This window comes from Pleurodeles waltl, chromosome 3_1 (assembly GCF_031143425.1).
Source record: "Pleurodeles waltl isolate 20211129_DDA chromosome 3_1, aPleWal1.hap1.20221129, whole genome shotgun sequence".
Taxonomy (NCBI): domain Eukaryota; kingdom Metazoa; phylum Chordata; class Amphibia; order Caudata; family Salamandridae; genus Pleurodeles; species Pleurodeles waltl.
This window is the reverse complement of record NC_090440.1, coordinates 1,431,245,388-1,431,272,707: the sequence shown is the minus strand read 5'-3', so window position 1 is coordinate 1,431,272,707 and position 27,320 is coordinate 1,431,245,388. Positions and strand designations below refer to the sequence as shown.

At 44.3% G+C, this 27,320-nt stretch overlaps 1 protein-coding gene across 3 annotated transcripts in view; it reads right to left on the bottom strand.

Annotated features, from left to right (window-relative positions):
* Positions 1-8,997: 8,997 nt before the first annotated feature.
* The window catches only part of LOC138285250 (stabilizer of axonemal microtubules 1-like), a 43,629-nt gene continuing 25,306 nt past the window's right edge, over positions 8,998-27,320 (bottom strand). For all 3 annotated transcript variants that reach the window (XM_069224949.1, XM_069224951.1, XM_069224952.1), the window contains 4 exons: positions 13,785-13,932; positions 12,691-12,879; positions 11,600-11,742; positions 8,998-9,361 (listed from right to left, as the gene is read on the bottom strand). In XM_069224949.1, the coding sequence (XP_069081050.1) occupies positions 9,280-9,361; positions 11,600-11,742; positions 12,691-12,879; positions 13,785-13,932 (562 nt within the window). In that variant the 3' untranslated portion in view covers positions 8,998-9,279. The remainder of the gene's footprint in view (positions 9,362-11,599; positions 11,743-12,690; positions 12,880-13,784; positions 13,933-27,320) is intronic.

Here is a 27,320-nt window from a genome sequence, read left to right as displayed (position 1 = left end):
TGTATAATTGTGTATAATATTCCCTAAACGCATCATTTATTTTTACCTGTGTAGTAGCTATTGCACCTGCGCCTGTTCCTATCGCCCCGATCGGCGAGCACCGCCGGTCCTCCCGCAGCAGCCATGCGAGCAGCCTGCCAGATCTGTCGCCCTCCGATTGTAGCCTAGCCACGTGGTGTTTGTGGTCGTGAAGGCGTAATGTAGCATCAGCCTTTGCATGTTCCGCGCGCATTTCCTTCAGGGCCGTGTATGGCGTTGCATTGCGGGCAACTGCGTTTTCTAGTGCTCTTAGTTTCTTCTCCAGCTTGCTAACCTCTGCATGGAGTGTGCGCCTCACCCCCCATGTAGTGGAAATACAATGTCCACGGATCACCACTTTGTGTGCGTCCCACTCCATTGCTCTTAATTTTGTGGTGCCAGTGTTTAATACCCAATACTGTTTCAGCGCTGTTCTCAGTGAGTCTGTGAACGCAGGGTCGTGTAAGGCTTCCGCTTGTAGCCTCCACGTTGGGATAGCCTGGCGCTTCCTGCCCCAGTCCAAAACTATTTTAAGCGGTGAATGATCTGATAATGTCTTGGCTAGGTATTCTATTCTACTGGTCCCTGTGCAGATCTCCTGGGTGCCCCACATCAAGTCTATCCTGGTGTGTACCTTATGTGGTGCTGAATAAAATGAATATTCCCTGTGTCGTGGGTGTTTCATGCGCCATATGTCATGAAGGCTCATGTTACTAGCCCATATCGATAATGGGCGGCTGGGGTGTCTGATGACTATTGAATCTGTGGGGGGATTTGACCTGTCCAATGCTGGATCTGGCGTGCAATTGAAGTCACCTCCCCATATGGCGGGTGTTTCAGGGTTCGTTAGTAACGCTGGAGTGAGTGTGCTCAGGAACTCAGGCAGTGCGCTATTGGGAGCGTATACCCCTATGATTGACAATTGTCTGCCGTCCAGCTTACCCTCCACTACCACATATCTGCCCTCGTGATCTATCTTGTGTGATGTTTGGATAAAAGGGACATTCCCTGCTATCCATATAAGTACCCCCCTCGCGAAGGTTGAATAGGATGTGCCCACAATCTGACCTCCCCATTTACTGCGTAGATCCTGCAGGTCTGGGTCCCGCAGGTGAGTCTCTTGTAGTATTGCAATATGTGTGCCATGGCGTTTGAGTCGTGCATGCACCCTGGACCTTTTGCGCGGAGTCCCCAGTCCCCTGATGTTCCAAGTGACTATGTCATATTTGTATGCGCTATGGGTTGTGGATTGGGCCATATTCAATTTGTGAGTGCATGTCTTGCACCCCGGATCCCAGGAAGGCCCATTGGGTCCCCTCCGCCCCCACCGCCCCCGCGTGCGGGCCCCTTGCCTCTGAGCGTTTATCCAGTGTTGCGAGCAGACCGGTAGTGCACAAACTAATAGTTACCCTCTTTCCCTCCCCAACTGGATCCCAACCCCAACTATGAACTTGCAACAGGCTACACACCCATTTTAGGTGCGTGCCAAGGTGTATCCGTATGGATATCTGCGGGGGAGCAATAATACTATCCGGATGCGGCTCATTTTAGGGGCTCGCATCCTTCTGCAGACACAGTCCGCAATTGGCTTGGGGCACTCCTAGGGCACAGCCATCCGCCCCCCCACCCCACGCCGCCCGCCGCGCACAATATGAATAAAGGAGTTATCTCCAGGAGCAAACGTGCAAGGATACATAAGTTCAGGTGATGTGACCACCCACATCAGGAGGAGGTCGCAAAGTTCAGTTCTGTATTCAGGCTGTGGCGGTTGGTCCCCCCCGGGGGGGATAGTTCAGTAGTGTTTGTTCAGAGTGTGTCTGCGGACCTGGGGGTGAGCTCCGGGCCCCTCAATGCCTCCGTTAATGTAGAGTCCGAGCTGACCGAGTCAGAATCCGAGCCCTCCACTGGCTGGGTCCTGAGCGTCTCAAAGGAATTCTGAGTTAGTAGGGGGGTTTCTTTAAGGGCCCTGGCTCTCTCCTCTGCAGCCTGTTCTACCGTGGGTTGACCCCTGGCACGCCTTTTGGATCGTTTCCTAGGTTTCATCGTTGACCAGTTCTCGCCGGTACCGGCTGCCTCGCGGGGTTGGGCGAAGCCTTTGGCATGCATCCACGTCCAGGCATCTTCCGGTGAGGTGAACATATGAATGCGCTCATCTGTTGTTACACGTAATTTAGCGGGGAACATTAATGCGTATTTTATGTCATACTCCCGGAGGCGTTGTTTAACTTGGGTGAAGGAGTTGCGTTGCCTTTGCACTTCCTGAGTGAAATCTGGATAAGCGTAAACAGTCGAGTCCTCATACCTGCATGGACCTTTGCTGCGGAACTGTTGAAGTATCGTATCCCGGTCCCTGAAGTTTAGGAACCTAGCTATCAGTGGTCTCGGAGGTTGGCCCGGTGCCGGGGGGCGTCCGGGGATTCTATATGCTCTTTCCACTGAGAAGAATTTGGATGGGTTCCCATTCAGGACTTCTTTAATTAGCCAGTGTTCCAGCAGGAGCTCTGAGCTTTGATCCAGTGATTTTTCAGGAAAACCAAGAAAACGTATGTTGTTGCGACGGGATCTGCCCTCCGCCTCCTCTGCTCTTCTCATCAGTGACTTTACTTCTGCATCTAGACGGAGAACTTGTTTTTGGTTATCCGCTACCGAGGGGGCCAGGTCACTTAGCACCGCCTCCGCTGTCTTCACTTTATCAGATAGTTTGCCATGGTCTACTCTGAGGATGTTCAGGTCTTGCGATACCGTGTCTATCCTGGTCTCCAGTGAGGTTTTAGTGTCCATGATTGCTTGTAGTATTTTCTCAAATTGCGAGGAATGTGACATGAGCGTGGACTCCAACGACTGCAGAGAGGGCGTATGCTGCTGATCTCCGGGAGCCTGGCCTGGCGTGTTCCGGTCCTGGTTTTTAGCTGATTTGAGCCTTCCGGCCATTTTGACTTATCTGTTGCGGCCTGCTTCTTCCCAGAATCTCGCACTCACCTACTTTCTCTGGGCCCTGTAAGCGAGGAGGGCATATATGTCCCCGCGGGGCCACGCCGGTGCTGATTTCAGTTTTTGAGGTTTCGGCCCTACTGTTGGTTCTCTTAATGAGATCTCATTCAGGTGGTCTAGTGCCTCCCGACGCTGGGTCCACGTGCGTGCCCCGAGCCCCCGGTCAGCAGCCAGCTCCAGGCTCTAGGTCCAATTTCAGTGTGGAGTAAAGGAGTGATATTCCCAGGTATGTTTACTTAGTGTGATGCGGGCTCGCACAGTTCTTTAAGCACTGTTCCTCCCTGCGGTGCAGGTCGGCGCCATTTAACAGTGGATATGGCTTAGCTTGATCCTGGTCGACCCTGCGCAAACCACGTCTATGGTAGCTTCGATATCCAGCTGCAGGTCCAGAGACGATTCCTGGGACGGGCGCTCCACGCCAACCGCTATAGGATAGGGAGGCACCCCCAGTGGCCCACAACAGGATTCGTCTCCCGTCCTTCTTCCCCCCTCGCGGGCAGGAAGGGGGTAGGCGATGCAAGGCGAAGGCAGTGACCAGTTCCCCTCGCAGCGGTCCCCGCAGACGCCGTACGTCCGTCTCGCCGTCAGGACCTCCAAATCTGGTGCAGAACCCCGCCCCAGGGGGAGACGGCGCCAGCGGCCTCCAGGAGAGGGCGCGTCTGCTGTGGCCGAGCGCACAGCCACCCGACAGGGCCCGCGGCCACGCGTAGCAGCTGGGGAGTCCAAGGAACGGATCCCGACCCGCTCATGTAACAGATACGCCCCTGGCCTGTTGTTGTGGTTCCACAGGGCCTTTTGCGGAGGGGGAGGCGCGTCTCTCCGCTCGCTTCCAGTCACGGCGGGGACATCCACCCGGGGTCCCTGCAGTCCCCGCCGCTGAATCGCCGCTGCTCCTTGGGGCTCCCCCACGCCTGATTGGGGGGGAGGGGGAACTCCGGCGGCCGATTGGCGTCGAGGAGGGGGGGGGCACCCAGGGCGGAATTAAAGCTTAATATGGGTTTATCACCCTCGCGAGGTGGGCCGCTCCCCGCTTCCGCGCACCCACCTCTCCTTCAGTCTTTAAGGCCGCATCCAGCCCGACGCGGCCAGCAAAATGGCGGCCGCAGCTCCCGGCTCCGAGCCGCTCCGCAGCAGTCCCTCTGCCCGGCCGCTCGATCACGCCCGGAGCCGCCGACGAGAGGAGAGCGGTCCCAGCCGCGGATCCCGCCGCAGGGCTGCGACAGCAGCGCCCCAGAAGCGCCCCGCAATTATTTACGAGGCGAGCCCGAGAGGAGCGCTTAATCAAGCGTCCTTCCCGGTCGCCATCTTGGCTCCGCGCCTTCTATGCAGATCATCTAATGTTGTTTTTAAGACCTGCTACAGATTTTCAGTAAAAGGTATTTGAAATTTTCACACACTTCCAGACGCTAGGCCGATATACGACCAATAAACCAAAGACTGAAATCATTCTGAGTAATTGCCCACCAGAAAAAATGTTTCTGAATTGCAAAGCTGTTATAACAATCTTCCTAAATGATCTCTCGGTATTAAGTTTTCAAAAAAGATAGAAGACCTTGGTGAGTTAAATTATAAGCTTCTTATACCACAGGGTAGAAATCTATTATTAAAATGGAAATCATTGCAGCTCACACTTTGGGGTACAACAGCTGTAAATAAAACAACGATTCTCCCAATGGTTAAGCTCTGTTCTGCTTCTGTGCCATGTGTTTTGGATGCAACTTTCTTTAAGAAAATAGAGTCACAAATGTCTTCATTTTAATGGCAATACTCTATCCCCAAACTAGCAATAAGCACAATATACTGGTCTGCTGCAGAAGGTGGATTAGCACTACTAAACCTTAAAACTTATTATTATGCATTTTTGCACAATACTCAACTAGATTTAAAATACACAGCATTTGAATACAGGTTATATTAATGAATAATGGAGATTATGTTAAGAGATAACAATATTAGGGATATACTGATACTGGTAAAATCATTAAAAAGTGCATCTTGGGTGTTTGGCCTTTAAAAGTCAAGACTTCATAATAACACCATTAGCAATTTACATTTGTCTCAGGTAGGCCTTCGCACAACCATATGAGACTCCTGTACCACCTACTGTAGACCACTAAAGAATCAGATTATGAAGCCTTGGCCCTATATTTTGGAAATGGAGAACACATTTGACAAGATAGAGTAGGACTATATGTTTCTAGCACTAAACAGAGCTGGAATGAAGCTAGACATTGTCAACAAAGTAAAATGGCTTTTCTAATCACCCACAGCATGGGGAATGGTCCTTTCAAACTTCTTCTGCTGTCAACATCAGGACAGTGCGCGCTCTACGGGTGACTAAAATGCAAAAACCCAGTCTTTATGCAAAAGCAGAATTCATGCATTGTGTTTATGTGTAGTTTGTTAACCTTTTGCATTACAGAGTTTTACCTTGAAATCACTATTAATATTGTTTGCAAATAATGTTCATTTGCAAGGTGTTGCTGCAGGCTTACAGAGTGTGTCAGGGTGTGGTCCCTTTCTAGGACCTTCTAAAAGCTTTCCCTGCAGCATGACTGGGTGTGGTTTGTGGGCTGGGCCAGACTCTATACAAGGGAGCCAGCCCAGCTCCACGTGCTCACTATTCAGAGGTCCCAGTGCAGAGCAGCAGCAACTTCCTGAGTTCCTGTTCCGGAGACGTACCTTGATGTTCCAGTCCTGCCCCGCATTATATTGGTGATCCTTGAGCAGGGCGGTAAGGCGGAGGTCAGGCTGGGCCCCTTACCCGGTTCTCAAAGACTCTCGAGTTTTGGGCCTACTGGTGAAACTTTCAGAGTGCGCGATTCATTGCTCTCATGTAAACCTTGGCATTCAGATCGGCAACAGCTTGCGCAATCGTTTCATGGCATTTGCATATTCTTGTTTGAATCAGCAGCGTGCGCGATTCATTTCCTGCATGTAAAACTTGATGTTCAGATCAGCAACAGCTTGCGCAATCATCTGATGGCATTTGCAAATTCTTGTTTGAATCGGCAGTGTGCGCAGTTCATTTGCCGCATTTAAACTTGATGTTCAGATCTGCAACATCTTGTGCGATCATTTCATGGCATTTGCATATTCTTGTTTGAATCGGCAGTGTGCGCGATTCATTTCCCACGTTTAAAACTTGATGTTCAGATCGCCAACAGTGTGCGCAATCATTTCATTTCATTTGCTTAATCTTGTTTGAATCGGCAGAGTGCGCGATTCATTTCCAGCATGTAAAACTTGACTTTTAGATCTGCAACTGTGAGCACATTCATTTCATGGCAATTAAAACGTTGGTGTGTTGTGTTTGTTGAGGTGCACACATTTATCCTGAGCTTTTGGATTTCCTGTGAAGAGGCTTAATTCAAAATGTGACATCCTTTGTGCATATTAAGTTCCTAGTACAATTCCTATTGTTTTCCTGGAATGTTTCAGATAACCTTTTGTCCTCATGTAAAAATGCAGTGTTTGTTCTGAAACATTATTCTAGAAGGTTCTTGTATTTCTAGACAGTATGTGATATTTCATGAAAAGCTCATATGAAACATTGTATTGACCCATCCTTGATTTTTCCAGGTACCTAGATTTTTTTAGGCCTAGTTGGAGTCTAGTACTAGGCCATTCATGTTTCTTCAGTACTGAGTGTTATTTCATATTCAGAGTATCATTGAACCCTATGTTGAACAGAGTGTTATTTCATGTTTCGAGTATCATTGAACCCTAGATTCAACAGAGTGTTATTGTTCCGAGTATCATTGAACCCTAGATTCAACAGAGTGTTATTTCATGTTCCAAGTATCATTGAACCCTAGATTCAACAGAGTGTTATTTCATGTTCTGAGTATCATTGGACCCTAGATTCAACAGAGAGTTTTTATGAAAATTAATGTGATTATATCTTGATATTGTGTTGTTTAACCTGTTGCTTCCTACAGTTCTCCTTCCCAACTGTTCCCTTCCTAATCCCCTTTTCCCCCACTTGGACTCTCTCAGGCTCTGTGATATTTCTATCGGAGCCTTGGAGCTGTCTGGTGGTGGACATGTTGGGAACGTGTGCAGGACCTGAGGATCTGGTCTCCCTGACATCTGCATCCAAAGTGGTACATGTCAAGGTTGTCCCTTATCTCCTCTATTATTCCTGTTAGCACAAGAACCATTGGCACAATCCATCCATCAGTAACTCAATAGCAAAAACTGACATGATTTGGAACATAAAGTTATTGCTTTATTCATATGACATTCTGCTTACAAACTCGAAACTAGATATATTGCTACTATCTCCTTTGTCTATAGTAGCGGGTTTCTCCGATATATCAGAGTAGAAAATAAACTTGGTCAAAAGCAAAGCACTACCAATGTCCACCAACCCAACTCTGGCTTCTATTTGAGCTATAACGTTTGATGGAAATTTAAATACCTTAGGATAATAGTGAATAGAGAGCTGGAAAATCTGGTTGAGGTACACCTTGCCCTGATCACTGCCAAAATGAATGATGACTCATCCAGGTGCAACCACCTGAACTTATTGGTTTGGGGCAGATACAAGCTGTTAAAGTGGTGGTGGCCCCGATTTTCATTACGAGATTAGCATGTTGCCTCTGCTGATACCTTTCAAAATGCTGCAAGCTGATGACAGTGGTTTAAGAAAGATCTTTTAGGAAATATCCCTACCTTGGTTGAATTGCCTGTAGAGTCTCTACAGGTCTGGGCTTCCCTAGATTAGAATGGGATTACTTAGCCTTACATTTATCCAATGTAATTCACAAGATCCCTGTTTGCTCCATGTAACGGTCCCATTGTCTTTGCCTTCCTTCTGGAGCTGGCAATGAGTGGCGGAACCTGCCATGTCCTAGTGGGTGGCAGATCATGCACTTTGGGGCCTCTTTGCAAACTTTGATGTGATGCATGATGAAATCCTTATCAAAAGAGTGGGCGATATTTCTTTATACTATACACTACGTCATCAAAGTTATTCCCCTTCAGCCACAGATGCACAGAAATCACAGAAATGCACCAAAATCTCTGAAATCCACAGAAATACATACCGATTTCAGACACTTCCTGCCACTTGTGTGCATACGATTAATGTTTGCAGACCTCACCATGTGCAGTAGACTACTACATTTGATTAGCTGCACACATGCAGGAGGAACTTTCTGGCACTGGAGTTTTCATTCGTTACTAATATGTTTGCAGTGCAGCAGCCGCGTTCTACGGTTTGCTTAATTCTGCTGTGCTCAAGTTCTACTTTGGATTGTGTTCTGGTGATGTATTCCAGGCCAATTTTTATCTTGCACCTCAGCTTCTTGAGTCCTGGTGTTTATATTCTGTTTTCATCCCATTCCCTCTTCCTGTGTGCTGCATTGCCTGGTTTGATAAATCTCTCCCTATTTTCCTTATCTTTTGGTCAAGTGTTGAAATGGACCCTTAGCTCTCTTCTTTGCCTGAATTGTGCTGCATCCAAAATAACTCCTGATCTACAGCCATGGTTTATGGACTTTTCTGAAAGAGATGTGGAAGTACCCCTGTGGCCTGACTTTGTTCCCTTCTGGAAGAGATGTGGACGTACCCCTGTGTCCTGACTTTGTTCAGCCAATTAAAGATAAAAAAAAGTTACTGTTGATTCTGCTGTACTTGTCCAACCCACACTAGCCAACCAGTCAGAACTCAAATTACCAAGGGCGGATCACCGCCTCACCTGATACAGAAGCAACACAGACCGGGCACAAGGGTTATTTATGATAATAGCCTGTTGAAGGTCATATAAAGTCTATTGGAGGCCATATACAGGTTATTCGAGACCATCTACATGCTATTGGGTGCTATCTGTAGGCCATTTGAGGTAACTGGATGTAGCATATAAGCCAAACAGTAATTTATGGTAACTTGAGGCTACGAGTCATCATGGTCTTCGCGTTTCTCAGTAATTATTAATAATTATTGTCTGGGAAAATATTCAAATTAAACTAGAGTACATGCGAGGTGTTTACTTATCATTTTATTAATCTGGTTACATAAGCATTTCCTGCTAACCCTTTCTCACTGTTCCCCACTCAAGCTCTCATTTTCTTCCTCCATTCAGTGCCTTTAGAATAAGAGTGGGTGTTTGCGAGATTCAGATGTCTCCCGTGAAATACAATCCATCTGCAGTCTGAACAATGGCGGCTTCACTTCCAGCAGCCATCGCCTCCCGCCGATTCATTGGTCCCTCAGTCGTTTACATTTCCAGATTAAAGATGGACTGGCGATGGCTTCTTTGGGCCCTCACTGTGGGCCAGCGTGGTTCAGGTTTTCCTTCTGCTGCTGGAGGTAGGTTTCCAGGCGGCACACGTGGAGTGGGAGTGGCCTGGGAAGGAAGAAATTAACACTTGAAAACAAAGCGATCCCCCAATGTGGAACTGTATTTTATAGGTAATGATTGTAGCAATACCCAGGCAAGGTAACACCTGGGAGAAGCGCCTGTAATGAATATATTAAAAAAACAGAAAACAAGCAAAACTGTAACAAATTATGAAATCCATTGAAAACATCCCAGATTAAATAAAACGGTTTCAGGGAAACAAATGAAAAAAACGCAGTTCTGTCCTATTTGTTCCTCTCTCCTACCACAACTTCTCCACCACCGTAGTAGGGAATGGGGGCAGCCGACAGCCCTTTGTTCCTGCGCTGACACTAGTGTGTATAAATATAGATAGATAGATAGATAGATAGATAGATAGATAGATAGATAGATAGATAGATAGATAGATAGATAAGATAGATAGATATCCCCACTTAATCGAAGCTGCCGATGCCTGCGTGCTCCTGAACGTCGGTGGTTCACTGCAGGAACAGACGCGCGTCCCTGCTTTTAATAAATAAAACCGGCACTCCAGTTGCTGAAATCCAAATTTAGTCCAGCTGAAAAAAATGGGTTTGCTCGACAGGCTTGGTTACGATATGGACGCTACTGTGTTTTGTATATTATATACTCTGTATCTCGATCTTACTATTACGTAAACACAAATGAAGGACAACTACGACATTAGGAGTCTGTTAATTCCATTTTAGTTGTCAGCCTTCCTAAAAGGGAGGTAGAGAGCACAGCCGAAATGCGTTGTGATATTATTTCTTCAGCCGAAATACATTTGGAATGCAGCGACTAGAGAGCTAGATTTACCTTTACAGAGAATGAGTATATATATATATATATATATATATATATATATATATGTTTTCTTAATTTGCAGAAACTCATCTTGCTATGATAAAATATTTTATTCTCAATCTGGAGATTTTAGGGTTAAGAAATTCTTCATCTTGCTCCATCCTCCTAAATTACCCAGTCTCGGAGTTGTGTCACTTACGGAATGCCTAATAATGACCTCTGGCGTTCAGGGGCTAACAAGATTGCCTGAACATTAAAATGGTACATTCATTTCACATACAACTGATATGAGGGATTTCGTTTAACTGTAGAGGGAACATCTGCAAATATAACAAACTGAAATAATGGTGCCCTAAAAATTGGCAACAAAGAGCTATACATCGAACAAGTTTTTAACGTATTCTACTACACTGTATTGTTTCTGACTTCAATTATTAGTTAGGAAGCTGTGGTTGGTGACATCATAGACAGACGGATCAAGATTTTGTGTGATGGTCAAGGCCTATAAGAAATATATGTCAGATATTGCATTTATAGGAATGACTCTCCAGAGGTTTTGAATACTCTTGATTTAACCGTAATTCCGTGGCACTGAGCATGATACAATGTGACAGGTTTATGGAGATTTAGTTCTGGCACTTAGAGGTAACCTTGCAGTAGAGGAGATTTACTGAAGACTGCTAGTTAATACTAATTAACCCCAGGGGTGTGGCCTTGGGGTCATGGACCCTAGTACAAGCAACGAAACTAGGCCCCTCAGCCTGCATTAAAATACTGCTATAAATGAAGTGCAGTGCACTGATCACTACCCTGGACCCCAGTGTCACTAGTCTTGGTACACTAATATAATTTATGGGTATCCAAGTTCCTCAGTCTACTCGCCTTTCCTTGTTGCTTCCCTATCTCTATCCCGTTTTTCTCTCATCTCTTTTATCCGTTTAATGCACTCTTTTCAATCCCCTTCTCCAGTATCAGTCTTCCACCTCTTCTGTTTCTCACTCATCCTCATCTCCTTTCTCCTTCTCTCCCTATTTGTGGGTTTTTCTCTTTCTTTCCTCTTGCCCACTTTGCTCATCCTTATCTGCATTCTCTTTCTCGCTCCACCACATTTCCTTCTTTCACTTTGTCACCTTTTCTGGCCTTCCTTCCCCTGTTTCCACCCTCTCCTTTTTTCATACCTTTCCTTTATTGTTTCCCTTCCTATATCTTCTTTATTGTTCCCATATCCTCTACTCCCTCTGTACCCCTGTTCACGAAAAGTAAACTCAGCCAAGTCCCTCACATGCAGTGTCTAAACAAAAAAGAATCAGAACAGGCAACATCTTAAAAAACATCTGCTGGTTCAAGGAAGACTGGGCTCCCTTCGTCCACTATGCACGGGCGCATTGCACTGGTTGCATCAATGATAGCTACGCCCCTAGTTAACACACTCTGTACCTGTATGTCTCCCTGTGGACAGTGGAGAAGTCCTGGTCCCCGAGTAGCTCAATAGAACCATGCTCAGGCTTGCAGTTCCTCACCCGCTCCCCCTTCTTGGGTTGATAGGTGCTCTTCGTGGTGGTTTCATGCTCAAGCTTGGGCTGTAAGAGGTGATTACAAAGTATTAATAGCAACAGGACTGATCTGCACAGTGCCAAAAAGTAGCAGAAAAGCCATGCATTGGCAAGATCTACTTGGTTCACTCTACGATGAGCAGAAACCAAGAGAAATCTTCAGTGCAATGCTAATTTTGCACTGAGATGCATAGGCTTGAAATACATGCAGATGATTGCTGAAGTGGAACCATTCTAAATCATGCACTACCTCCTTGTACACCACGAGGCAATACTTATGGGGAGATTACAGACAAATCATCAAGAGATGCCTAAAGAGTTGCTTCAACCAGAGAAGTCACATTTTGAACAGGTGAAGCGTAAAGTAACTCATCCACTGTACTATAAGGATAAACCAGGGAGGAGTTCGAAATCTCAGTCAGAGCACATACACAATAGACGGGGGAAGGGTGAGATACCTGAACCAGATCACTGAAAGTAAGAGTGTAAAGAGAGGTGAAGAAATGCAACCTGAGTGTCCACTTCATGAGCAAGGGAAGCCTGTAACAACTTAACCCACATCACGCACACAGTGAACAAGAGAAGTGTAAAACAAGCCAATCAGAGCAACAACCAGTGGGTTTCATAATATCACAACAGTGAGTCCTATGACTTTACAGAATCGAGTAGTCTGTCCTCAAAGCTAAAATATCACATTGCTGAGGTGGGTATCTTTATGTCATACAGCAACTGTATCAACTCTCAATGTCAAGATGAGAAACCACATCATTGTAAATTGATCGACATACCCAGAGAGATTTATATTGAAGCTAAAAAGTAAAATCTGTAAATCAGAAATCAGTTTTAATGACACATATGTGCACTTAGGCAACAACAACCCCACATGAGCACTAGTGCCCACAGATAGGTATGTTGGCTTCAGTCTTCTTATCCTTTGCTTTGGGCCCAGCCAGCTGCCATTGCAAGTATCCTCACCAGCGGGCGGAGAGAGATTCCATCTTGGCTATCCCCATATCGGATCCGGGGCTGAGCCCCCCAGTCTTGGAAAAAGAACTTGCTGGCGGTGGCATCATCAAACCTAACGTTGAGGGTCTTGAGGGTCGTTGGTGGGCGCTTGATAGGCTCTAAGAAAACCTTGTTTGGAGGTGGAGGGGGATAGGAAAGCTGAAGAAGAAGAGGCAGGCATGAAACATCAATGCAGTGAAAGGTACAGGATTTTAATTTACTTCAAGATCAAAACAAACAGTGCCACTCATTGTCTCTTTGCCTGATCCCAACCCATAACACAATGTGCATATCTATGTGTTTGGCTGTGTGTTGCTAGTTGTTTCTGTATCTCATGTGTGCGGTGTTTGTGTGTATAAATGTGATGTGCATATTTGCGTGTGTATGTATATCTATGTGTGAGATAGCAAGAAAGACAGTCTGCATGTGTTTGCCCGCTCTATATGTCTGTACATGTGTGTGTATTCATCTGGGGTTATGTGTGTTTTGCATATTTATATTTATTAATATTAATTTCATTGATGTGAAGGGGAATGGTGTTAAGCTATTAGTGAGTCTGAGTTAGCGTTATTGATAAGGATTGTCACGTTTGGGTGGTAGTGCTCTTGATTGAGCTTGTAGTTATTGTGAAGTAGCACAAGACTAAACTTGGTCATGGTTTTTTTTTGGTGTGGATTAGATTTATTGATAACTATTGTGGGGTTAGTGTTTGGAAGTATAGTGCTACTTATGAGGTTGTGCTGGTTTGAAGTCTGTCTTATTGGTGGCAGCAGCATGGTTGAAATCGTGTGATTGCTTAGCTTAGTTATATGTTGTAGGTGTTTTTTTTTATTTATTGTCCCTGTGGTGACAGTTATTGCTATTAATATGGAAAGTGTTACTGGTGAGCAGCGTAACATTTAGGGGGCAACATTATTGGTGGAGATCGTAGTGTTTGAGGATTAGTGTTTAATAAAGTTACTAGGAGATAGTTCTTTTTTTAAGTTACGGTGGTGATGTTTGGTATGGCAGAATCAGAGGCGGTGATCATGGTGACTGACACACACAGAATGGTACTCCCTTACCTTGGTGACTGTGTCCCCTTCAAACTTAACTCCCTTTTCCTTGTTCATGGTTGTCAGCTCCTCCTTCATGCGTATGAGATCAGGACGATGGTACTTGCTAGTGTCCCATCCATGGTACGTCTCATTCTGCACTGTCTGGTAATCAGTGCTGGACAAAACAAAGAAACAGAGTACATTCACTCCTCTAACCTAGTGTGAGGCTGAGAACATTCCGTCGGCACATATGAGCACAACTAGCACAGGGAACGCCCTTCCAAGTGCCCCATACTGTAGAGGCCTATATCCTTACCATTGTTAGGGGGCTTCATTGACTACTGGTCAAGAGAACTATACACAATACAGTAGCCTTTTTGTAGTAGGTACAACAATATATGCTTAGTTGTACCTACTGATCTATTTGTGTGTCTATTAAAATGAGATGCCTATCTCTCCGTACTTGTGGAAAACCTACTCAAACTGTTCCTATTTCCCTGCCACCCTGTGCTGGAAACTGGCCCCCGTCTTGCTTTCACATAAACAAAATAAATTCCAGGGTTTCTGAATGTTCTGTTTATGGCCACCTGGTGTCTCACTTCACCTCACATTTCTTTGATAAGTGTAGACTTTTGTTCCTGTAATTAACCTTTAGCCCAGAAATCCTCCAGTGAGCGATCTTCCTGCGAGGCAGCTGCCCCAAATCATGGCCTTTTTTTCGCTCGGAAGATGGTGCTCTGGTCTGAAAAACTGAAACTACAATCACTGCAGGTTGCCTGACCACTGCCGAGCCAGTTTTTGGGCCCACCATAGCTCAGGCAGAGATACACAACTTTTCCAAAAGTAATCTTAACGGTAATTATACTAGAAATCTGAATTTGCCAACTAATTGCAATTTTTATAACTAACAAAACTAAATGAAGGTGAATTATGAATTATTTTGTGTATTCCTTATCCAAGTAAAGAAAATGCAGATTTTATATATAAAACCCACTTTTTGCAATTAGAAACCTGATTTGGACTATGCAATAAAGACCACTTTTAAATTATGTTACTGCAGAGATATGCAAACTACATGTTGACATGTCTCACATTTATGCATTATGTACCTTGAAGTTGTGGGCTCCAAGTTATGCTTTCTAGGTGACCTAATTATTGTTCAAGTAGGCTTTTGAACATGTCCAACAAGTTTGTTTTGAAATGTGCTTACTACTGATTGTTCTTCAGCTGTAGTGGAAGTCGTGACGTCAGGTAATAAAGTATAGCATAGTATGGTATTGTAGTATATAGTAATATACATATATATATATATAGAGAGAGAGAGAGAGAGAAAGAGAGAGAGAGAGAGAGAGAGAGTGTATAGTAATATAGTATATAGTATATTTCTCTTTTATGTCAGTTTTACAACTATTTCTCGTTTTCTTTGTGGTTTTGCCTAAAAGTGAAATAAGTCACATGGAGTTACCCAATTACTTGCCATGTTTTGGTGGTCAGACTAGATGGTTTGGATGCTCATGAGTTGTATCCCAGTGTCTGCGGTCCAAATAAGTCAGCCAATCAATTAAAATTGAACAGTTCTAGAAGACCACATGAAAAAGTGAAGTTGATTGGAAAATTTATGCCACTCAACTTAAACACTTCTCCACCTTCTTAGTCAACCTTGAACTAAAAGGCCTAATCAAAAGGAAACTTGCATTCTCAAGTTTAAAAGAGATAAATGATATACAGAAATGCATATTCCAAACCACAGGAAAAAGTTCCTCCGAACTATGACCTCCGAAACAGAGCAGTCCTTAGGCCTCCAAGAATAATCTTACTTGTTTTGTGCCCTAGCATATGGCTACTGGAAAAATATTGTTTGAAGTGTTCTACAGTTCTTTGCTGAGAAAGCCTAAATGCATTTCCATAACATGGTAGGAAATCAGTCTTTTGCGTAGGGTTTTGCAAATCTTTGTAAAAATATATGCTCAATTTCATAAAACTGGAATCTTACATGAAAATTGAATACAAGAGCATACATCAAGGTCAATATCTTTGTGTGATACTGCCACGGAGACCCCCTCAAGGGGAAAAACACTTGTAAGGCATTTTCTACTCAAATCACTACTGGAACAAAAATGTGCAAAGTTTCACACCCACAAAATATAGGACCAACTACCTAACAATTAGGAGGATAATGAACGCCAAAAAAACCAAAGAGTTCATCATGCAGGCTATGTGACTGGAAAGTTTCAGCACTTTTGAGTTATTGTTAGGCGGCTTCCTTCCCCTTTCTGATGTCCATTAAAAAATGTTTGGGTAAATTGGTCTAATTATAGCAACGATACTATAATGATTTAAATAGAGGACTCTCCTCTACCTGTGGGTGTAGGATTTAGCGTGCTTGTTTTGCATCACATTGAGCTACACTGATAATGATGCATCATGGACTGACTTAACAAGGGAGTCCAGGGGCGATCCCTTGATATTGCATCGAATCCCACAAATCACTTTTGGTAAATGCACTCTATTTTGGAGGTCCCTGACCAGAGCATCTTTTAATTATTTGTTAAACTTTCAGAAATGGGGAACACAAAAAGATGAAAGCTCAAACTCCCCATTCTCCGCCAGCCAAATATTACCAAAAGAAAGCCTGAGAAAACGTTGACAAAGGTATTTTTTATTGTGCTCGGATCTAAATTTTCTGCATTGCAACAACAATATCTAATTTTAGAATTCAGTGTCTAACACAGCTGTACCTTTTACTGTAGGAAAGATACAGTAAGAGTAACTTGAAGGTTTTTGGTGAAGCAGCATATAATATTAAATTCAAACATTTGCACATATCACTTGCAATTGTACAGTGGTTTTCAATATTAAATTGGTTGAAATCTAATACATTTATTTGTAACTTTCTTTGCCACTCCTGCTTCGCTACTGTACTGTTCTTTCTATGTATATAACTCTCTGGCTAGTGGGTCAGAGGCAGGAGATAGGTTAAGAGTGTTAGACTTTTCATCCTTGGCGTGGTGTCCCTTAACTTTTTGCCTCTGTTCCCCAGGTTGTTGATGTGTGCTCGACTCTGATTTTACTGTTTTTGTTACTCTGGGCACTTTACCACTGCTAACCAGTGCTAAAGTGCAAGTGCTCCTGTTTAACATATGTACGTAATTGGTTCTCCATGATTGGCATCTTTGTTTTACTGTTAAGTCCCTAGTAAAGTGCACTAGAGGTGCCCAGGGCCTGTAAATCAAATGTTACTAGTGGGCCTGCAGCACTGGTTGTGCCACCCACACAAGTAACCCTGTAATCATGTCTCAGACCTGCCACTGCAGTGTCTGTGTGTGTATTTTTACACTGTAAATTCGTACCCACTTGCCAGGCCTAAACCTTCCCTTTTCTTACATGTAAGGCACCCCTAAGGTAGGCCCTAGGTAGCCCCAAGGGCAGGGTGCAGTGTATGGATAAGGTAGGACATATAGTAATGTGGTTTATATGTCCTGACAGTGAAATACTGCCAACTTCGTTTTTCACTGTTGCAAGGCCTGTCTCTCTCATAGTATAACATGGGGGCTACCTTTAAATATGATTAAAGTGTAGATTCCCCTAGAGAGTAGATGGACATGTGGAGTTTGGGGTCCCTGAACTCACAATTTAAAAATACATCTTTTAGTAAAGTTGATTTTAAGATTGTGCATTTGAAAATGCCACTTTTAGAAAGTGAGCATTTTCTTTCTTAAACCATTCTGTGACTCTGCCTTGTTTGTGGATTCCCTGTCTGGGTCAGTTTGACAGTTGGGTTGTTTTTCACCTCGCACTAGACAGTGACACAAAGGGAGCTGGGGTGTAACCTGCATTTCCTGATTAGCCATCTCTGCTAGGAGGGAGGGGTGGAGTGGTCACTCTCATCTGAAATGACTGTGCCTACCTCTGACAATGCAGGCTCCAACCCCCTGGTGTGTGTCTGAGGCCTTGCCTGGGCAAGGCAGGATTTCACAAGTAGGTGTGAGTCCCCTTTGAAGAAAGGTGACTTCAAAGACTAAAATGGGTATAAGAAGGGCACCCAAATCTACAGACTTTAGAAACGCTGCAGCCCCGCTGAAGTCCCAGCTCCGTTGAAGTCGCTGCACCCCGTCGTGACCGACGCCGCTCGAAGCGCGTGGATTCAACGTTTCGCACAGACGCCGCGATCCCCGACTTCACGCCTCGGCTTGTTTTCACTCTTCACCAAAGGTACTGTACTTGGGGGTCTACACGACTCCGTGTCCGGCGCCGCTGGTGTCGGCTTGTTGGGAACGACTCTGTCACGATGCCGTGTTAACATCTCATCGAAGCATTTTTGTTTCTAAGCGCTATTTTTGCGTTTAATCTTTAAAAATTCATAACTTGACTTGAGTATGTTGGATGTTTGTCGTTTTGGTCTTGCTTTGTTTAGATAAATATTTCCTATTTTGTAGTGTTTTCATTAAGTTACTGTGTGTGTTGGTACAAATACTTTACACCTAGCGCTGTGAAGTTAAGCCTACTGTTCTGCCAAGCTACCAAGGGGGTAAGCAGGGGTTAGTTGAGGGTGATTCTCTTTTACTCCAACTGATTAGGCATAAAGAAGAGGAGTATGGTTAATAGAGATAGAGAAGAGGTAGATAGGTGAGGCAGGGGGAGACATAAGGTAAAGAGAGAGGGCTGAGCCACCCAGAGTGATTGACCCATGTCTAACCTGTTGTGATTTCCTGCTCACACACCCTTCGGGAGCAGTCTGTTTTCATGGCAGAAGAAGAGAACAGAATCGTTAAGACCAGTGGCGGCTGGTGACATTTGAAAGTGGTGGGGCGTAATAGTCTGGGTACGACTTTTATGTAGCGAGCAAGCTCAGTGGACAAACGTGGGGTCCAGGGTGGGTCCTCCACCCAAGAGAAAATAGAAAAAAGATTGACAAGTGGTCCATTTGATAGGAAATAAATTTAGTGAGAAAGCAAGGTTTATAAAGCAGTGGGAATGTATAGTCTTGAAATATTAAACACATATCTTACTGCATTAATACGTTCACCCTTTACTTTAATGTGCAAATTGTACACTGCAACAACTTTAGGCCCTTTAAAGTGTGTGTTTACCCACTGTCTTGCACTCCATGCGGCATCAACTTTGGAAGAATATGTTCTAACCAGGCATCAGGAAGCATACACAACTGCTGGCTGCAACCAGTCATACAGAAATATGTGCAGAAAGGTCTTTAAGTGGGATGAAAAAAGTGGGGGCTCTCTAAAAGGGAAAATGCAAAATGAGATGTTATTGCATCCAGAAATATAACACAACAATTGACATCACGTAAAGCCTGTCAGTACAGTTGACTTTGTCAATGGTTGTTAGCTGTGCAAGATAAATGAGTAACAACAATGATTAGTTATAAATAATTAACATTGAAAATGTTTCAATTCTGAAATTGTGAGACTATGAATTAAATATTGTTGAGGCCTGCGGAAGGAGTAGGGCCTTCAGTTATTTGTTCTTTAATGTTAGATATGTTTGCCCTATTTCTCTTCACATCTCATCCATCTGCACATTTTCAACCTCCTCTCTCCTCTTCAGCACCCTCTTTTCACTCTCCCCTGAATGCACTCCCTGCATCTCCCTCATTTTACCACCCCAAACATACATTGCACTCATTCTCATATAAGCACTTTATTTCCTTTTGCTTTTGCCTTCTAAATATTATGACCTCTGTGCATCCTCTTCACACACATTTACACTAAGGGCCAGATGTATCAAGGTTTTTTGTATTCGCAAACCGTGCAAATGCCCGTTTGCGAATGCAAAAAGCCAGTTCAGAATGTAAGAAAGACATTCTGAACGCAATTTTAAGGAATCACTAAAATAGCGATTCCTTAAAATTGCGACCCTGTTTAGAGAGTCGCAAATTGCGACTCTCTAAATAAGAAATCACAAATGAGGATTCCTTATTTGCGATTTCTTAGCACATGTATGAAGCCATTCCTAAATGCGATTTGGGCATTTAGGAATTGCTATTTACCACCAGGTTGAACCTGGTGGTAACCATGTGCAAAATTTAAAAATGCATTTTAAATGCATTTTTAAAATGTACATGTAAAGCACACATGCCCTTTTGGCATGTGTGCACCTTGCATGTCCCCAAAAATAATTTTGGGGTGCAGGAGAGGGGCCTAAGGCCCCCAGCACCCTGGGGTTTTGCATTTCCAAAATTGCGATTTCTGGTTAAGAAATCACAATTTTGGAAATGCAAAAAATTCGCAGATATGGGCCCACAGGCCCATAGGTGCGAATGGGGCCGGTATCGCAATTTGCGATTCGGTGATAGCATTTGCGATTTTTAAGAAATCGCTATTACCGATTCGCAAATGTGACACATGCCATTTTGCGAGTCGGAAATAGCGATTTCTAATAAATCGCTATTTCTGAATCGCAAAAGGCCTTCGTGATACATCAGGCCCTAAATGTCAAATGTAACTGGAAAATGTGACCATTGTTCTGTGTGCTTTGTGAAGACGCCAACACACTGACAGGCACTTTGCTTTACCTTCAGCCTCAGCACCAGCACTCTCAATGAAAGCCTCTCATAAACACCTGGCACGAATCAAAGTGTGCACTAGGCAAGATAGAAACAGATCATGATGAAACATCTAACTCTCTTGGTGAAAGCAACATTAATTAAAACATGTGAAATAAGAGTAACTAAATCCCTTTTTAATATTCATTGTTTGCCTATCACTTCATGTTTTTGGCATTAATGCTAAGGACATGATGGTAGGGACAGTTTTAAGGCCATACAGCAGATAAATGCCTTTACTTTAAGCACATATTTCTCCCTTTGTGCTTGAATCCAATATTTGGATCAATTTTGCAAGGGAACAAGAACCATGCTCGTCTTTTGGATCAATTTCATGAGGGAACAAATGCAGCACCTCCACTTCTAAAGGAGCCAGCAATTTGTAGCCAGGGCCTGGGGCATCACAGTGGGGGAGGTTAGTGTGGCAAGGGGTCTTAGTACCATAAAGATAACATAAGATTATCGTTATAACACTTACCATTACCCAAGCCAAGACACCAAGTTACTCATGCTTGCATCCACTTCTACTGCGTGAGGAATGGGGGAAAGAGTGGGCTCTATGTCAGTGAATGTTAGACGGCTGGGATGAAGAAGTTTGTGATAAAAGGTATACGTTTATTTGAGCTGCGGATTACATGTTTAATATGACATATCACATCATTAGTCTGCAGAAGAAATAAAACGAGCATAACTAGCCATAATAAATTACTGGAACCATTACTGCCTTCGAGAGACGAAATCACCTACAGAGGCAGTGAAAGGAGAGGAGAGCTGAGAGAACAGATTTTTTTATTGTCTGTAAAAAAGATAGAGCTCCAACTTACTTGTGTGCAGGGTTGTCTTTGGCATATTTATGACTTGAGGTCTTCAGGTCACACTCCTGTCTCCCAGAGAGCCCTGGATGGAGTTATTCATTGTATTTATTCAATTTCTTTTGCCACAGACTGCTTTTAATGCAGGAAAAGGGGATTTTCTTTGCGCAATGCCACATTCTTTTAATATAATGTGACCTCTGGTACGTAGACCCTTCTGATCACACCCCACCATTTGAGTAAATAGGAAAGGGTGGATAATAATATCAGAGTGACATGAAGTTTTCAGAAACCCGGGCTGAACAAAAAACGCTCCAGGCTGTTTACTATCAGGGCTTCTGGTGGAGGAGGAGATAAGCCAGGGACGTCACGGCGTTCTGAGAAAACGTAAGGGCTTTGCTTGAGCAAGCCCTGTCAGCCCTACTGTGCAGCTTTCAGCCACATACTGACGCAGGCGCAGTGGGGCTTTTCAAAGTGCACAAGTTTCACTTGGAAAATGTTGTGCAGAAAATGTTTTACTTTCATCATGTAATTAAATATATGCTTCACTAGAGAGGCCAGAAAAGGCTAGGGGCGCAGGCCCTTAGCCCTTGAACACCAGCTGCCCCTGGTTAAGACATTCTCGATGTGTAATGGTTCTGCTTGCCTCTTCTGAGTGCCTTGTTCCTATAAGAATCGGGGCTTTCTTTTCACCATCTGAAGTCGAAGATGAATTCAATGCATAGTAGTAGTGGAGCTAGAAAGCAGCTTCTTCTTTGAGATGGCCTTCTGAGAGGATGATGCCGTGCATGTTTGCTGTGGCAACTTTGTGTTCAGAAACCGAGGAGAACGTGATGCAAGGAGCAAGCCCATTGTTGAAACTTGTGAAGTTGAGGAGGAAAAAGTACTGAGACTTGAGTTAGATAGACATCTGTGTCCAAGTGTGAGGAAGTGGGTTATTGGTTGAGGGAAGTGTAAAACCTTCTCAAGCAACAACCAAAATACTTGTCTAAGTGAACCATAAAATACACCAAATCAACCTGTGCTTAACCATCTGCTTTCTTGACCTAAAAGCAGTCTGCCTTAACTTAGGGGCAATGTGTGAAGTATTTATGCAGCGCACCAACAGTAACCAAGTGAAAACACAACAAAAGAAAAGTCCCAAACCAATTAGTAAAATAGCTTATGATTTAATTAACAATTTGAGACCCAAATGACAAAAAAACAATCAGTAGATCGGGAGATACTGAATTGTAAAGATTTAGATGAAAGTAGCATCACAAGGCCCAACTGAGGGTATATGGCTATGTTACGCTGGGACAAAGTTATAAGTTCAGGCTGACTATGATGCAGCACATGCCAGGCACAGGACCATGTTTGGCCCTCTAAGAATGAATCTTATATTCTTAGTGTGCTGTCTGTGTGGTGTTGCTTTATAAGGCTTTGCGTCGTGTAGTATAGGTTGTGATAAAGCTGGGTGGATCAGAAGCTCACTCCTGCAGAGGCCAACAGGCTCAGGCATGTCCAGTTGCAGGCCCAGACAGGTATACTGCAGTAAGGCAGTTGCAAGGAGGCATCTGGAGCTTGTTGTGTCCCTGTAGCTCAGAACAGGAGGTCAACCACCTGTCTCTCTTGGAGACACTCTGCCTGGGATGAAGGGGGCATTTCCAGTCTTCCAGTCTTCCTTTTCAAAGGGAAGGGCAGGTCTCAAGCAGCAGCTCAGTCCTCTGGCTGCAGGGCAATCCTTCTTCTGTAGTATCCACGGGTCTAAGAGTGTACCGAGGACTGAATCTGACCGCCCTATGTTTATACCTGGTGCTAGCTTTGAAGTGGAAGAAGCTTCTGGAGCCCACTCACAGATAGTTCCAGAATTTTGTTCCTCCCTGCCCTGGTCACAGGATGTCTGGTTTTGCCAAAAAGCTAATTTGAAGTTCTTTGTGAGTGTAAGAGGTAGCCCCTACTGAAGTGCAAGTGTGGTAAGTGACGGCTCTGCCCTCATTCATCTTGTCAGGATGGCTCATCCTTCCAACATCCAATCCCCTGTGTGACAATGTCTGGAAAGAATACACAAAGGAATACATAACAGCACTTAGTCATGTGACCAAGGATACAGGCACCAAATGATTAGGAAAAGAAAATGGCAACTTTCTAATAGTGGCATTTTTCAGAATTGTGACGTAAAATCCTACTTTACCATTAAAGAGGGTTATAAATTACAATTAATTTGAGAGTAAACATGTCATTCCAATCTGCTCTCAATCAATATCTATCACATCAAATGGAATAAAGTAAGCACATGTTATCTAGTGGGAGAGATAGGCCTTACAGTAATGAAAAATGAATTTTAAAGGACATGTAAAACTAAAAAATATATGACCTGCATTTTAAATACAGCTCATGGGCTGTTTAGGGCCTACCTTAGGGGTGACATATGTATTAAAAAGGAAGGTTTTGCCTGGCAAAAGGTTTATTTTCCTAAGTCGAAATAGCAGTTTAAAACTGCACTACAGGCTGCAGAGGCTGGCCTAAGACATGTTTAAAAGGCTACTTTAGTTAATGGCACAATGAGTGCTGAAGGCATTTAAATTACAGGATTTGAATACATGTAGTACCAATTTACTAAAGACTTATACATAAATTAAATAAATGTACCAATTGGGTGGAATTCAATTTTACCAAGCTTAGAGGAGAGAGCACAATCACTTTAGCACTATTTAGCAGTGGTAAAATGCACAGAGTCCAGAAAGCCAACACAAATAGGATCAGAAAACACGAAGGGCGAAGGCAAACTCTGCAGAGAGGGTAGAGTCCAATACCAAGTAATTAAGCTACACCGTGCTAGGCCTCTTCACAGGTATTGGTGATTTAGTGGCATTGGCTATAATGCACTTGTAATACTGTGGATGGGCTATCTGTCACCTTTGTGACTGAGTTAAGTGCCTGCTAAACTCTAAATCAGTCCCTAAAGCCTTGTTAATAGAAATGTTTGGTTAATTTCTTTCCTTGTCCTGTGACAGAGATCCATACTACATCAGTGCATGAACAACAGACATTTTGCCTGCATTAGAGGGCAATAACACTTACGTAATTACCTCATTTTTAGGTCACGCACGCAAGCGCTTTGACCTGTTGTAAGTATTGTGGCCTTGTAACCATGCCCATCTCACGCCCATCACTTTCATTTGCCCCCGGGCTTGCCTTTAAAAAATCACTTGATGTTATTGATAAATGCCGCCTTGAGGCTGTTTTTGTCACGCCTTGCAGACTGTCCCTGTTACATGGATTATTGCACGACTGCCGATATACTTCAGCGTGAGCGAACTGTTTTTATTTTTGCCTCTCCCCTTCATGCTGCATGGTGGCCATGGCGATCATAGCGCCAACAGGCACAACAGCGCGAACTCGATCGCCAGTGTTGAAGTGCTGGTCACATTGTTCACAGTTACCTAATCAGAGTTATTTCCTGTGGCTCTTCCCTTAAAACACTTAAAATTGGTAAATGCTTTATGTAAAACAGAAATCCCCAAAGTGAAAGTGGCTCTCCCAGCACAGCAGGAGAGCAGATACTACAATATTCATTGCACGCTGGAAAATCGCCCCATAATGCTTGGCAGGGCATTACTTTTACAAAAATGTTTTGCTCATAACTCAGCCTGTGGTGGTCCTAGGTTAGTGGGCCCACAACCCAAACACTCAGCACAACACATTCTTTCTGTCTAGGTAATTTTGGTTCCCCATACTAGGTTAATGTGGACCCCAAAATATTAACCCCCTCCCACCATTCAGTGTCTTTTTAAACATTCTCATGGTTAGAACTTTTGTTTTACAGCTGGGAATAGCATGTGTTTTAAGGGTCTTGTTTGTAATATCATTGCTATAGGCCTGCTACTCCTGAAAATGTGTAATGGACAGTGTTCTCTAGGACCTAAATATATGGTTACACTGCATTATTTATTGGTATTGTTGTGTGGGTTTATGCCCCCTAGGAGCTAACTATATAGTTACATGTCCATGGTTCTTACAAATGCTATTTCCATTGTGGTGACCTCTAGGGGTTGTTCTAAGCATTACAGTCATATCAACATAATAAAATATTTGTGGCATAGAAACTTGCCCCATAATGCTTTGAGGGCATTACTTTTACAAAAATTTTGCTCATAACTCAGCCTGTGATGGTCCTAGCGCAATTCACCACGGTGTGTTCTTTATGATGATATAGGCCCTCATTACGACCCTGGCGGTATAGAACCGCCAGGGCCGCGGGACGCGGTGGCACCGCCGACAGGCCGGCGGTGCCCCGCGGGGCATTCTGACCGCGGCGGCTTAGCCGCGGTCAGTAAAGGGAAACCGGCGGTCTCCCGCCGGTTTCCCGCTGCCCCCAGGAATCCTCCAAGCCGGCGCAGCTTGCTGCGCCGGCTTGGGGATTCCGACTCCCCCTCCCGCCATCCAGTTCCTGGCGGTTCTCCCGCCGGGAACCGGATGGCGGGAGGGGGAGTCTCGGGGCCCCTGGGGGCCCCTGCAGTGCCCATGCCAATGGCATGGGCACTGCAGGGGCCCCCGTAAGAGGGCCCCTACAAGTATTTCACTGTCTGCTTGGCAGACAGTGAAATACGCGACGGGTGCAAATGCACCCGTCGCACCTTCCCACTCCGCCGGCTCGATTACGAGCCGGCATCCTCGTGGGAAGGTCGTTTTCCCCTGGGCTGGCGGGCGGCCTTTTGGCGGCCGCCCGCCAGCCCAGGGGAAAACTTGAAATACCCGCCGCGGTCTTTTGACCGCGGCGCGGTATTTTGGAGGGCGGAATTCTGGCGGGCGGCCTCCGCCGCCCGCCAGAATCAGAATGAGGGCCATAATCTCTTGGTCCCCTCACTATGTTAGTGGGGTCTCCAAAACAATAACCCCTACCACCATTCATTATCTTTTTAAGTTCTCTTATGGTTGGAACTTCTGTTTTTCATCTGGGAGAAGTTGTTTTATGGGCCTTATTTGTCATATCATTGCAAGAGGCCCATGCTACATATATGATTACAGTGCATTATTTTCTCCCATATTTTTCATGTGGTGCTGCTCTCTAAGGGGTGACTGTACGATTACATCGCCATGTTTCTTCCATGTGCTATTTTTATTATGGTGTCTTCTAGGGGTAGTGCTGAGCACATTGCAGTCAACAAACTATAACATTAGCGGCACAATAACTCGCCCCATAATGTTTTGCAGGGCATTTTTTTGACAAAACATTTTTGCTCATAACTCAGCCTATGGTGGTCCTAGGACCAAGGGACAACCTTCGAAACATCTCAACTGTCTACATCATCTCTGGGTCCTCACACTAGTTTAGTGGGGACCCCAGAATAATAACCCCTCCCACCATTCAGTGTATTTTAAGCTTTTTCATGGCTTGAACTTTTGTTTTATAGCTGGGAGAAGTTTTGTTTTAAAGGCCTTGTTTGTATTATCATTGCACTAAGCCAGCTAGCCCTTAAAGCATCCTTGTTGGACTTGGCCCTTTTTTCAGGGTCATCCCCTAACTTTTTGCGTCCTTTGTCCTATTTTTTTGGACCTGTTTTTGTTGGCTTTAGGACACTGGGTACTTAACCCCTGCTAACCAGTGCTAAAGTGCATATGCTCTCTGTCTAAATTGTATTGGTGATTGGCTTATACATGATTGGCATATTTGATTTACTAGTAAACCCCTAGTAAAGTGCACTGGATTTGCCCAGGCCTGTAAACCAAATGCTACTAGTGGGCCTGGAGCAGTGATTGTGCGACCCACATTAGTAGCCCTGTAAACATGTCTCAGACCTGCCACTGCAGAGTCAGTGTGTGCAGTTTTGCAAACACTGACACTGCAGTGTACCCACTTTCCAGGCCCAACCCTTCCATTTTACTACATGTAAGTCACCCCTAAGGTATGCCATAGGTAGCTTCTTGGGCAGGGTGCACTGTTTTTTCAAGAGGTAGACATGTACTGGTGTGTTCTACCTGTCCTGATAGTGAAATACTGCCAAATTCGGTTTTCACTTTTGTTATCTCTCCCATAGGTTAACATGGGGACTGCATTTAAATGTCTTTTAAATGCAGTTTCCCATTAGGAGCAGGTAGAGTTATAGAGTTTGGGGTCTCTGGCTACACAATGTAAAAATACCTCTTTTGATAGACTTGGTGTTTAGATTGTCTGTTTGAAAATGCCACTTTTGGAAAGTGGACTTT